This window comes from Microcaecilia unicolor, chromosome 5 (genome assembly GCF_901765095.1).
Source record: "Microcaecilia unicolor chromosome 5, aMicUni1.1, whole genome shotgun sequence".
Taxonomy (NCBI): Eukaryota; Metazoa; Chordata; class Amphibia; order Gymnophiona; family Siphonopidae; genus Microcaecilia; species Microcaecilia unicolor.
In genome coordinates, this window is record NC_044035.1 from 346,121,621 (window position 1) to 346,135,707 (window position 14,087).

The 14,087-nt window shown below is 42.0% G+C and overlaps 1 protein-coding gene across 1 annotated transcript in view; it reads left to right on the top strand.

Moving 5' to 3' along the window:
* The window catches only part of ATP2C2 (ATPase secretory pathway Ca2+ transporting 2), a 211,102-nt gene that overhangs the window by 60,147 nt on the left and 136,868 nt on the right, over positions 1-14,087 (top strand). The window contains exons 4-6 of the mRNA XM_030204530.1: positions 8,030-8,119; positions 8,956-8,991; positions 9,132-9,193. Coding sequence (XP_030060390.1) covers positions 8,030-8,119; positions 8,956-8,991; positions 9,132-9,193 — 188 coding nt within the window. The remainder of the gene's footprint in view (positions 1-8,029; positions 8,120-8,955; positions 8,992-9,131; positions 9,194-14,087) is intronic.

Genomic DNA, 14,087 nt, shown 5'->3' on the forward strand with positions numbered 1-14,087 from the left:
GCGGAGTTAAGGCCCAAATAACCGAACTTAAGGCCCTAACACAGCTTGATGAATGCCCCACTTAGTGGGCCAGTTACTCAGTTTTGCATGTTTATCCAAGAGACAATTTCCAAATCATCAAATGTCGGCTTTCATATAGCTGCAGTGGAAAAGTGGGTTTCTGTTTTAGAGTCACATTTTACTTCCCTGATGGCTGTCTCGATGTCACCTATTCTCTTGCCATTCAGTTTAAAATTGGAGATGATGGGAAATGCCTGCAGGACTCAGAATTTGCTATTCCTAAATTTTCTGATTTCTCATTTACTCTCTCCTGAGATGATATTACAGACAGAAGCGGAGCCAGGTTGACGACGCGGGGGGAGTGAGAGTGGATTTCCGCTGGCGCTGGTGCACATTTTCAATGCAACACATTGAGAAAAAAATAGGCGCCGGAGCTGGCAGAACTCCATTTGGGGGAGCGGCCACTCCCCTGGCACCCCACTGGCTACGCCACTGATTACAGAATTATTACATATCCAGTAAATTTCTGTTTCTAGTCATGAGGAGATGAACGCTGTTTTTGCAACAAAGTTTGGATCTTATGGACTCAGAATAATATTGTGGATAAAGCTATCCTCCTTGTTACTTTTACATTGGAAAAGGATACCATTTCTGTTTTGAGAGATTTTCTTAAAGAAAAAGGGTTGTGTGTTGTGGTAGAAAATTTCAAAATGTCCTAGATGTTGCCTATGTATTTGGGTAGAACAGGAAATCTTGAGTATTAGCATTAGGGGCCAAGGCAACCCATAGATATTTTTTGATTCAGTTCAGCTAGAAAAAACTTTTGAATGATTTCCAGGGTTTTGAGTATAGGAATCTTAATATGAAGTACCATTTGAATTATTGGAGGATATTTTTTTTAACCTCCACATTTCCTTGAAATTTACTTTTTCTTTTATTTTATTCTTAATCCTCACTCCTTGATTTAGGGTAGTAGTTACTTTGCATGATATATGTGCTTCTTGGCTTATTTCTGTATTTCTTTGTTATTGGTGATGTCATCAAAATTGCAATAAAAGAAAAAAGATGGATAAATTTGCCCCAGGAAATGTGCTGGTAAACCTTTGCACCACGTCATCTACTGGTTGGCTCACTGGTAAGCTTATGGGTAGCCGCTGATTCAAAAATGTAAGAATATTCCTGTCGCTATTGAACCGTTGGTTCAGTAGATAATAAAGGCTCCTTTTAGTAAGCCTTGGTAGTGATTCCCACGTGGCAAATAGGAATTGAATGGGCTTTGTTGCAATTGCCACACTGGGAATCACTGCAGCTTAGTAAAAGGAGCCCAAAGTGTTATACTGCAGATAAAATTAAAAATTGTTGTGAGTTCTCCAAAATATTTATCTATCTTGGTGCAATCACTGATTTTTTTTTTTTTTTGTGATTCCAAATGGAATGATTGTTTTGTTCCTTCAGGTGAAGAGTTGGCATCTTGGAGCAGAAGACTTAATTGGTCTGAAATTTCTGTTAATTCTGACTATACATTTAGAGGATTTTTCAGCATGGAGTAATTTTTTTGTGTAGTTCTCTTAGAAGGCAGGAGGTAGTTTATTGGCTGTTTGAAGTTAAGAACAGAAACTGCTGTGTTTTATCCATGTCCTTATCTTTTGGCATTAACTCAAGATGTGGTTGAACCAGCACTTTCTAATATTAATCACTCTTTACAGGCTAGCTATATTCTTGATGGTTTAAAGAAATCTGTAGTAAGATCTGTCATTAAACAAACCTTTTAATTTGTACAGGCAAAAATTCTTGAAACTGTTCTGTAGCAACTGGAGTATTATTTGAGTGAACATTCATTCTTGATTATCAGTGTGATTTTTTTTTTTTTTTAAAGACCCACAGCACAGAGATCTTCTTGGTGCCTTTAGATTCAGTGCATAGTCATCTTCATAATGGATGTTAAATGCTGCTAATTATATGCTTGATGTCTCTGCAGCATTTGAAATGGCTTAACCATTATTTTTTCTTGTTTATGGTGTGGGAGATCAGGTGTTTAAAATGGTTTTCTTGTTTATCAGACCAGTCCAGACACCATAGGTCATACCCGCCAACTAGCAAATGAGAGACTGAGCCAATCAAAAATTAACTCTGCCCTACAAAGGGCACTGAGCAGGCATAGCTACTCAGTATTTCTCTATCTCAAGCAGATGGTTGGTAGACATTCTGTGCAGTGCTTCTGGACTCGTCTGCTCCTGGTTCCCAGTAGAGCTAGTGGGGGTAGAAAGGAATTCAGAGTTCTTTTGTAGTGCCAAGGCCGAGATGCCCCAGAGCAGTCTGGGAGGGGGGGGGGGGGGTCTTCTATCCTTCTGAGCCTTATGGTTTGGACTACACTTTCTTAACTTTTTTCTTCTTTCCTCCCCCCCCCCCCCCCCCCCCCTCCTACCTTGGAACTTCAAAATTAAAAGGCCAAATGTTTGTTAATCATCACTTGGTCAAGGCAAATTTCTGAGTTACAGGCAATATCCTACAGTGATCTGTTCTTGCATTTTTATGGAAGTGGGGGGTTTCCATTCGTACAGTGCCCTTCATTTTTCCCCAACGGTAATGTCAGTTTTTCACGTGAATCAGTTTTTGGACCTTCCCTCTTTTAAGAGAAAAGACTGTGGAGATGTATTTAAAATTTTGAAACTTCTGGGTGTATGTATGCAGAATTCTTTTGAAGTACATGGGTTACTAATGAGTTCAGAAGATAAGATCATCTTGTTTTATTTATTTATTGTGAACATTTATATCCCACATATTCCCACCAAGGTGGGCTTTATGTGGCGTACAGTGCAGGAGAAGGTACATCATAATAACAGTGGTGCAAAGCTGAAGAGAAGGGGGGAAAAAAAAGTAGAGAAGGGGAGGGAGAGAAAACTGAAGGGGAATGGAAGGCGGAGTTGCAAGGATCAAGCTGCTGAGGAGAATGTTCTAGTTGCAGGTGTTTAAAAAAAAAAAAAAAAAAAAAGGAGGGGGGTTGGTGGCTTCTAAGGCCAACATTGCCTGCTGAATTAAAGAAGCTATTTTGTCAATTTACTAATATAAGGTTGGGTGTTGCCAATTGAATTAAGGGCTCATTCAGCCAGAGGTATGGTGACGACTTTGGTCAGATCTCATTTGTAGATCCTTGGCTTGGTGTACTCTTCATACTTGCTAAGCGCTAACAGTTAGACGTGGGGGGCCAAAAAAGAGGCAACTTTTCGTGCAGTAGTGCTCATGGCAGGAGTGGCAGAATCCCACCCTCAGTAACAGGAGCTTTGATACAGCCCATTATTTCTGGGCTAGTTTGGTAGAGATACATAAGGAGATTTGGTCTTTCCTGTTAATTTACTTTTTTTGAATCCTACCAGACCAGTTCAGGGTCCTTCTTTGATCTGTAGTTCTGTTCTTTTTGGTTACTGTTCTCAAGATGCCGCTGTTGTAGTTACTTCTTCTAGTTCTGGTGTTAGTTTTTTGGACTCTGAACTCTTTTGGAGAACTGATATTTTGCTGTTGGACGTTGCTTCGATGTGGTGATAAGCAGCTGTGTCTACACTGTGCCCCATGTAGGGCAGAGCTCACTTTTGATTTGACTGTCTCCCATCTGCTGATTGGCAGGCATAACGCATTGGTTTTGGGCCAGTTTGGTAGGACTCGTAGAATAGCCCCAACCAGTTTTATGGGTTATAAATGTGTTACAGAAGAGAAAATAAATTCTCCATTCCATTCCCTATAATTGTTACCACTGTAACCCAATTTAATTAGCCAATTAACTGTGTAAGGAAACCACGGATTTGCTTACTATTTCATGCACTGATTTTGAACTAGCATTATTGTTACTCTGTACATTATTATGTCTTAAGAAATATAGAATGGTTTTAATAAATACCTTTCTTTTCCCATAAAAAAAGACTGGTTTCAATAAAACAATAACGCTTTTTTTTCTGTACCCTATGTCAGTTGCACAAGAGTATAGATAAAAAAAGACTTGGTCATAGACACATGAGTAAGTGTAATTAACTGGTTGGATTATTGTAATTTGCTGCCCAGGGTTTATCTGATGTTCTGCTGAAAGGATTACAGCTGATTCAGAATACTGCTGCTTGTTGAGTAACAGGTGCCGAAAGCGGGGATTATGTTATCCATTGGCTGCAGGAATGTCATTGGTTGCCGATAGTATTGCATATAAATTTCAAACTCCTGTTGCTTGCTGAGAAATGTGATTTTACACTTAATCCCAGTTACTTGTGGGACTCTTGTCCCCAACACCGGACTCCTGACAGTACTCCTTCATATGACTGGGCAAGATGTGGCATTTAGTAGTGTAGTGTCCAATTTACAGGACAGTAAGGGGGTAATACTACAAAAGTACACCTATATATAGGTGCCAGATTGGCATATCTAATATAATAATTCGCACCTCCAACGTTCTGAAGCTGACTCCGTGGCAGCGTGGCAGTGAAGCTGTGTAGTGTTCGTAGGGTTCGTAATCGCCCCGCCCTCGAGAGAAACTATAGTTGCCAGCCCCCGCGCCTCCCTCCCTCGCTCTCTCTGCCCTCCAAGCACGACCTGTCCTCTGGCAGCCCCTCGCCTTCCTAAGTGCTGGTTGTATTTTAAAAAATCTTACCTTGGGGTGTGGCGTCCACAGTGAAAGCGAGTGGCGCTTCAGACTGCCTTCGCATGTGTCTCAGCTGTGCCTCTGGTCCCGCCCTTCCGGAAACAGGAAATGAGGGCGGGACCAGAGGCACAGCTAACTCAGAAACAGAGCGAAGCCTTGCGCCGGAAGAAGAGGACCTCGGCTGGCAGGGGCTGGAGTCCCCCGCCAGCAAAGGTAGGCAACGGCGGGTTGGCGGCGGGAGGGGGGGTCGAGAGGGTCATCGGCAGGGGGGGTCCAGGGCCAAATCTACGGGGGCCCAGACCCCCGTGGCCCCACGTAGCTATGCCACTGGTCCTGCATCGCCCAGTTTGGAGCGTGAAAAACTCTTTGTATAGCTTTAAGAGATCACACAGCGCTCCCACTGCACACGTGCAAGTGCCTTCCCACCCACTTCGCTTTTTTTTCTGCAGTTAGGAGAGAGCATAATTTTCGTCACTCCTCACAGCTTGGTTCGACAGAGTTTTTTTTTTTTGCTGAGTGCCTGTTTTGTGTCTTCCCTTCTCTGCTCCTTTATTTTTTGCCTTGTTTTATTTTGGGGCTGTTTTTTTTTCCCTTACCCTTGCAGTTTGTTTCTTTTTGTCCTCTTTTTAAGTTAGATCACACTTAGGCCTGAGCTGTGGTCGGTCTTGGCCCTATACTTTTTTCTGGTGCTCCGCCCCTTTTTTTGGTACCATCAAGTCTTTTGATTTAGCTCCAGCTGTTTTTCCTTCCATATCATCAAAGCTTCCCAGTGGTTTTAAGCACTACAGCTGGTGCAATAGGACCATCTCTGGCAAAGTCACCCATTCTTGGTATCTTTAGTAGTGGTTAGAGTGGTGGACTTTGGTCCTGGGGAACTGGGTTCGATTCCCACTGCAGGTACAGGCAGCTCCTTGTGACTCTGGGCAAGTCACTTAACCCTCCATTGCCCCATGTAAGCCGCACTGAGCCTGCCATGAGTGGGAAAGCGCGGGGTACAAATGTAACAAAAATAAAATAGATACTATTGGAGATTCTACATGGAATGTTGCTACTATTGGAGATTCTACATGGAATGTTGCTATTCCACTAGCAACATTCCATGTAGAAGGCTGCGCAGGCTTCTGTTTCTGTGAGTCTGACGTCAGACTCACAGAAGCAGAAGCCTGCGCGGCCACATTGGTGATCTGCAAGGGCCGACTTCTACATGGAATGTTGCGGAGTGGCCTAGTGGTTAGGGTGGTGGACTTTGCTCCTGGGGAACTGAGTTCGATTCCCACTTCAGGCACAGGCAGCTCCTTGTGACTCTGGGCAAGTCACTTAACCCTCCATTGCCCCATGTAAGCCGCATTGAGCCTGCCATGAGTGGGAAAATGCAGGGTACAAATGTAACAAAAATAAAATAGATACTATTGGAGATTCTACATGGAATGTTGCTACTATTGGAGATTCTACATGGAATGTTGCTATTCCACTAGCAACATTCCATGTAGAAGGCTGCGCAGGCTTCTGTTTCTGTGAGTCTGACGTCCTGCACGTACGTGCAGGACGTCAGACTCACAGAAGCAGAAGCCTGCGCGGCCACATTGGTGATCTGCAAGGGCCGACTTCTACATGGAATGTTGCGGAGTGGCCTAGTGGTTAGGGTGGTGGACTTTGGTCCTGAGGAACTGAGTTCGATTCCCACTTCAGGCACAGGCAGCTCCTTGTGACTCTGGGCAAGTCACTTAACCCTCCATTTCCCCATGTAAGCCGCATTGAGCCTGCCATGAGTGGGAAAGCGCAGGGTTAAAATGTAATAAAAAAAAAAACATACCCCTTCTTTCTCTGCATATTCTATTAAATTGCTCACGCAGATCAGGAATGTGCCTAAATTTGCGTGCTCAATCTTTGGTGATTTTTATAGAATCAGTACAAAGGTAGATTACACCAGCATAGTGCATAGGAGCAGCTGCAAAGTGTGCAGCAGAAAGTATGTTCAGTGATTTGATCATGAAATCCTTGTAGTACTTTCCATCCCCTGACCTATCCTTTCTCCTTCCCCCCACCCCCCTCCTCCAGCATCAAAAAGGTATGCTGCTTTTACCTATATTGCGGGTGGGAACAGTATTCAGATGATTATATTTTTATGTGGGTATAAACATTTAGCTTGTTCAACCTTTGATTGTTTTTATACTGCCATAGCCTGTTCCCCTAGCTCTCTTTTTCCATGTGGAAAACCATTTTCAGTGCCACTGACCTGGATAAATAGGCTTGTCTGAAAATTCACTTCAAAACATCTTTAAAAAAAATATGTGCATAGTTCACAGGATATGTTCTTCCAGCCTCATTAAAAAGGGTATGCTAGGTTAGTGAAGTACACCTGTGCCTTTATTTATTTATTTATTTATTTATTGCATTTGTATCCCACATTTTCCCCCTTTCCCCTTTTCCCTTATCCCCCTTTCCTCTGGCAAGCAAGGTGATGCAAAGTCCACAGGTATGTTTGTCAGGCTGTACAGACAACACATTTTGAGAATAAAAATTACAGGTGTAAATTACTTTAAATTTCTTACAGAATGTGCATCTAAGACATATCACTGCAGATTGACGAATAAGCTCTGTCTCTTATGTAGACCTTCAAAAATGTTAGAGGAGCACCTGTTCATTAACAATTGATACATCAGGCTTTAGATAGATGGACACAGGAGCAGTTCAATAAATCAATCATTCTTCCAGTTCTCTTACAGATAGACTAGATTTTGGGGCAGTTTTACTAAGCCGCAGCCAAATTTGCAGATACCGTGGCTTAACGTGGGACTTTACCGTGTGGAAGCTGCAAATTTAACACCGCACTTTTTGGGGGCATTCTCTGTATTTTCTGTTGCAGATCGCGCTTTAACATTTAGATTGACATGTGTTATCTGTTCCGGGTTAATGTGGAAGCTCTTAGTGCCTCCTATTTAGGAGGTGGTAAGTGGTCCCACATTAGCTCTGGGTTATCCAGTTAACCCGTAAGCGTATTCTCTGCAAATGTCAAGTCACCGACACAAAACGCACTTAAGATGTGTTAACTACTAATTTACCGCAAAGCTCCTTAATGCAGTTCTGTGCTAGCAGTTTCCATACGGTAAACCACACATTGAGTTCTCAGGGTGGTGTAGTAAAAGGGCCCCTTTACTTCTTATTCATACTCTTTCCTGTATCACAAACGTGTAAATGGTTACTGTTAATGCAAAAATGTGTTTGTCCTCACTTGGTTTATTTCACCAGTTATGGGTCTTAGAGAACAGGAATGATAATAATTGATTTTAGATCACCATTCTTGGAAAAATGTAAAAAAAATATGGTTTGGGGTTACACTAATTTCTTGCTTGGTTTTTAAACTGAGAAGGAATCTTTTCTCCTTTTTGTTTATTTTTTCCCCTTCAGTTTACAAATCCTCTTATCTTGCTGCTGCTTGGTTCTGCCCTCGTCAGTGTTATCACTAGAGAATATGAAAACGCCATAAGCATTACAGTGGTAAGTGTAACTCAGCAACCCCCTATGTAAAATATGGTCTGACTATACTACTGGAACGTCAGTTTGGAGGCAGGTCATGCATGGATGTCACTGTGGGAGGCTCAGAAGGATGTGGGTGAAGCCTACAGTCTCCTTCAACTGCAGTACTTTCCTGGCTAAGATCAAACATAAGGTCTGAGCCTTGAGCTGAGGGCAATTCCTTCTTGTCTTTGCTGCTGAGATACAGAACCTGGAGAACACAGAGAGGAGAGGGAGGTAAAGACCTTGTTACCTCACCCCACTGGAAATGCAAATGCAAAATATTACAACCCTGGCCTTTGCAGAAGGATGAAACCTCCTGTTTAAAAAAAAAAAGTATGTGTGGGGGAAGGGTGTGATTAGATGCCCTTTCTCAACCTCCATTGGGTGAATAAAAGGGCTAACTCCCTGGTGTGACAGAGAAGATGAACTTGTCTATTAAATAAATAAAAAATCTCTATGAACCAGATCTGAAACCTGCAGTGAAGTAGGGTTTATAATTTGCATAAAACGCCCATCTTTGATTTAAAGATTCCATCCTGTTTGGTTTATCTTCAGAGAAGTCGTTAAAAGAAACAAGGGCAGGGAAATGGGTGCAGTCCTTGAACTGTTTGAGTTAAGTTTGTTCAGCAGAGGCAAATGTTGTTCCTACTATTGCCACACAACTTGAATCCCTTTGTATTCATTAATGTTTTCTCATTAGTGACACTAATCTTGATGCTATTGCGGTTTGTACTCCATGATCATGCTTCTGCCTTAAAACAGTCTGTACACTGGGAATGTTAATTAGTGTGTTTCTTTTTCTGTCTTCCTATCAGGCCATAGTGATTGTGGTTACAGTTGCCTTTGTTCAGGTACGTGACCCATTTAGACTGTAAGTCTGTCATGCACTTTATAGTTTATTCACACTTTAATACATACATGATATTGTGTCATGATGGGTTGAGAGCTCTGGGGTTAATTTTTTAAATAGATTTCTGTTCCTTCCGTGCAGGAATACCGCTCTGAAAAATCCTTAGAAGAGCTCAACAAGCTTGTCCCGCCTGAATGTAACTGGTAAGCCACACGAAATGGTTCTAGATTGCAGAATATGCACATACTTAATTACAGTTCCAGTAAAACTTAAGCCTTTTCAAATGTTAGCCAGTATCTTGTGTGTGCAAACTAATTAAGCCCACAGTGAACAATTACTAATCAGCATAATTGTTAATAAAATATTAAACTATTAAAAGTGATGATTAATGAAGAAATTTAATTTGGCAGCTACAGATATTATGTTTGTTTAGTTTGTCTTGCTATATACCACCTTTCAAAGCGAGAAAGTGGTTTACAAAAATTTTAAAATAGGATATAAGAAAAGGATTACAATTTTCGATAGAAGAGTAAGAGGAGGCAACAGGAACAAGGAAGAAGAACGAGAAAAGGGGGACAGGGACGAGCCATGCTGATAGGCGCCAACTGAACTGCTCATGTGTCTTACCCAAATACTAAAGAGAAAAGGTGAGTTTTCAAAGATGCCTTGGACCTAGAATATGAAGCCTCAGCTCTAAGTGTTCTGAAGGGAAGGAGCAATAAAGGAAAAAAGCAGAATGTTGGATAGATTCAAGTGTGGAACAACTGGTTGAACGGATAGACAACTGATTACTAGTAGAGGAACGCAAAGTGTGTGATGGCCTATACCGAACAATAAGTGAAGAGAAGTTCAACGGGGTCCTGAATGAAGGATTTTGAGCTATTGTCTGGAGTTTGTATTGGAATCTGTATAGAATTGCGAGCCAGTGATGCTGTTTCAGTAGTGGCGAGACATGGGCCCCAAAATAATGGGCCCCAGAAAACAGACGAATGGCACTGTTCTGGGCTGTTTGAAGTTTTCTAATAAGTATCCAAGGAAGAACTGTGCAAACCACAGTGCAGTAATTGAGTTTAGTGAAAACAAAGGCATGTAGAAGAATAGCATGTGTTAGTGTCAAAATATGGATGGAGAGCACAAATAGTGCTTAGAGACAAAAAACAGGAACAAAACACTGAAGTGACCTGTAGTGCAAAGGAAAGTTAGGAGTCAAAAAGCACACCTAAATATTTGAGAGATTCCACTAGGATAAAGGGTGTATTCCTGAGGGTTGGAATAACGGAGGTGTAGAGGTATTAATTCCATTGAAAAGTTAGTTTGTTGTCCAGTGTGTTTTTTAAGCTATATTCATGTGTATAACCAGCTGCATAAGAAAAGGCACCCAAGTGTAAAATCTGGGTGCATACAAGTGAATCTAAGAAACGTGAAGGAACAGATGGTGAGCTGGAATTTGGCTAATGCACACATAGGGAAGACACAAAAAGTAGAGTTGACTGCATATAGATGTAACGCCCCTCTGCCTGGGCACTTCTGGGTTTGGGGTCCGAGTGGGCTGAAGCCTCCGTGAAGGGCAGACTCCATCGGACCCTGTCTCACTCACTCACATGGGTGCGCTGTGCCTCCACCTGGGGAATAGTGTTGGAGGTTGTCATTACCCTCTTCTACCCCAGGAAACTCAAAGTCAAGGTTCAAATCTGTGGGAAACAAGGCTGGCAGTTAAACATAGGCTATCTTGAGGGGACAGCGATGCTCTTTTTAGTCCAAAGTGACCACTTCACAGGTAGCAGCTTAAACTCAAACAGTTTTTATTCTTCAACTTCAAACCACATGAACATCCAACTGTATGAACGCTTCATGTGATGTTTGAATGGTTGTGGAGAGTGAACTTAAACCTAAAGGTGAAGTTTGATAATTGGATCAAAGAATGGACTATGGTGAAGATGGTTCACAGCCAGTGGAAGAATGTAAAGAGACATGCTAATCACATAACACTAGTACATGCATAGTGTGACTTGCATGGTTTGTCACCTGTGACATGTCTCTTAGCAGGCTTGATTAGGCTCTCAGGTAGGTACAACTTGCTTTTATTTTTGAATTAGCTGAACATATCTTGGAGTGTTTTTCAGCTGAGACAAAACACTTCCTCACCAGCCAGAATACTGAAAGTAACATGGGCCTTATCTTGATCTAAAAACTGAAATATCAAGATAGTAAGAAGGTTATTCTTCTATTATTCGATCTCAACTTTCTTTGCTCTTGTTAATCATGCTCTCCTATCTCACAGATATAGGGTTAGGCACCGTGCTAGCCTGGTTTCACTCATTCCCTTCCAACAGATCTAACATTGGTTTACTGGCACGAGGCACATTCGTCAACCTTCAGTACCAGTGGTGAAGTCCCTCAGGCTTCCATCTTTAATATTGTTGTGGCTCCACTCCTTACTATTATTTAGTCTTTGGGCTTAACAATTTGTACAGATGATATTCAAAAAGGCTTACCCCACTGATCCACCATAAATCTCCACATCCAGCAACACAGCATAACCAATTATCTTACTGGACAATATACAATCCACATTCCCTTCGACCCTCATGTTACCTGATACATACCTACCTCATTAGACCACAATACAACCTGTATTTGTTATCAACCGAATTGGCGAATGCCATTACGGTATTATGTAAGCCACATTGAGCCTGCAACTAGGTGGGAAAATGTGGGGTACAAATGTAACAAATAATAATAATAATAATTCATCAAATAGTACAATCCTTAAATAAATCTTCCTCTAGTATTCCTCCAGCAGAATTCCTGTATTCTTCTCCTAATGGGGTATGTATTACAAGGGAGTTTAAAAAACAAAAAGCTGGGCTGGGTGGGCTGGCTGGCTGGGTTCACATCAGGCTCTGCAACTTAGATTAAATAACTACATTTTCTGTTTATTTTCTGCTTATTTACAACCCAAACTTTAACTGAGTCCTGCTTAGTCTGTGTTGAGGCACCAGTCCTCAATTTTACTCGGAACTTCTTCCATTTATTTTTGGCTGCTGAAAGGAAATTTTATCTCCCCTAAATAACTCTCCTCATGCACTGAGATTGGAGCTGGATCCTTATTAAGTTACGTCAGACGAGGGCGGGACACAGGGAGAGAAGGAGGCCCAAAGGGAGGCGATCTGCTGCCTGCAGCGTTTTCACACGGAGGTGAGAGGCGCTGTGATTTCAATGCAGGGGGCCCGGCCCGGTGGCAGACGGTTGACGACGGAGGGTGGGTGGGACTGCGGTTCCGGGCCCCGGGAATTTTGTCCCCTCTGCCCCCCCCCCCCTCTCGGTGGTCCTGGTTTGTACCTGAGGCAATGGAGGGTTAAGTGATTTGCCCAAGATCACAAGGAGTAGCAGTGGGATTTGAACCAGCCACCTCTGGATATCAAGACCGGTGCTCTAACCACTAGGCCACTCCTACATACTAAAGATATCTCTTCGACATGATATATCACAAAGATCAGCACGTGTAACTGTATAATCTTTAATATATCCAGAAATGTCTTATGTCTTTTACTTTAACACTATCATGTATTTCACCACTATGTAACCCAAAACCCTCTGTAAAACCAAATGTATATTCTCTTCTATTTCCAGTATTCATGATGAATTGTAAGCCACATTGAGCCTGCAAAGAGGTGGGATAATGTGGGATACAAATGCAATAAAAAAAAAAAAAATAAGTATGAGGGCTATTGAAGTGGTGCACATTCAGTTACAGTAGGTATTTCCCGCTCTCTGGATGGCTCACCATTTAAAATAGCAGATGCATTGGAATATGAACCTGAGTGCCCTGGACTAAAGTCCACTGCACTGACCACTAGGCTGCCCCTTTGCAGGGATTTCTGTGTGGCCATTTCTGTAAAAATGCTGCCTGACAGACATCCTTGTCCTTTTTTTCACATATATAATTTTGGACAATGACTGTTTATTTTGTATGTTCTCATGTATTTTGGAGACGTTTTTATGGTTTGAAAATGGCTATGAGATAGACATTTTTCTTGGATGTTATGAGCAGGACGTCCCAATTCTGACTTGAACATTCTTTTGAAAATGCCTCAGCTTATCTTTTTTCTCTGTAAATCTGTCCCAGAAGGCATGAAAGCGCACTCTACTAGGGGACAGGCTGCATCCTGGGCTGAGCACTTCATGGTGCCTCCTTTGGAAATGTGTAAAGCGACAATGTACCTGAATGTAACTCACCTTGAGCTACTACTGAAAAAGATGTGAGCAAAATCTAAATAAATAAATGTGGTCTTCCTTGCATTCTTTTTCCAAGCATTACCAAATTCATGTACAGTGTCGTCAGGATGCGGTTTTTGGTGTGACTGTGCTTACAGCGGGGTTATTAGGGTCCCTCCCTTGAATGCACTGCTGTGTTACTTCCCATGAGTCATATTCTGGGCCAGTCCGGAGGGATGCTAAGAAAGAAGAAATGAGGTCTTACTGCTCATTTGCTTTCCTTTAGTCCCTCTGGACCAGTTCAGATCCCTCCCGCTATGAGATTCTGTGTAGTTTTTGTTCGTTTCATGTCGTTCAGATTCTTTTGATTTTGTGTAGAGCTGCTTCGAATGTTTGTGTTTTATGTTCAGTTAAAAAAAAATAATAATAAAATAAAATGAAGACAAAAAGACTTGATTTTCAGACACACATTATTCAAAATGATTCACCTACTAAGGGTTTGTGTCAGTATCCTATGGTGGTGGTTCATGTTCGTTGGTTCCACAGGCATTATTCTTTCTGCTTTTCTATCCTGCTTTGTTGAGGTCATACTGAAACTATCTCTAGTTAGCCAGGGCTCTTATTGGCTCTCATGAGTTCTCAGTCTCCACCTGCAGGAAGGCATGCACAACCCATCAGTCATATTTGGCTCGGTCCGGAGGGACTAAAGGAAAGCAAATTAGCAGGTAAGACCTAATTTCTCCTTTGTGTGGCTTCATTCCCCCTGTCTGTCGACGGAGAAAGTGAAATTGCTTTCCTGTAATGGGAATTCTCTGTGCAAGAAGGGAATTACTGACACACTCCTATTCTCCTTCCCCATGCTCCACCAGTAGCTAAAAT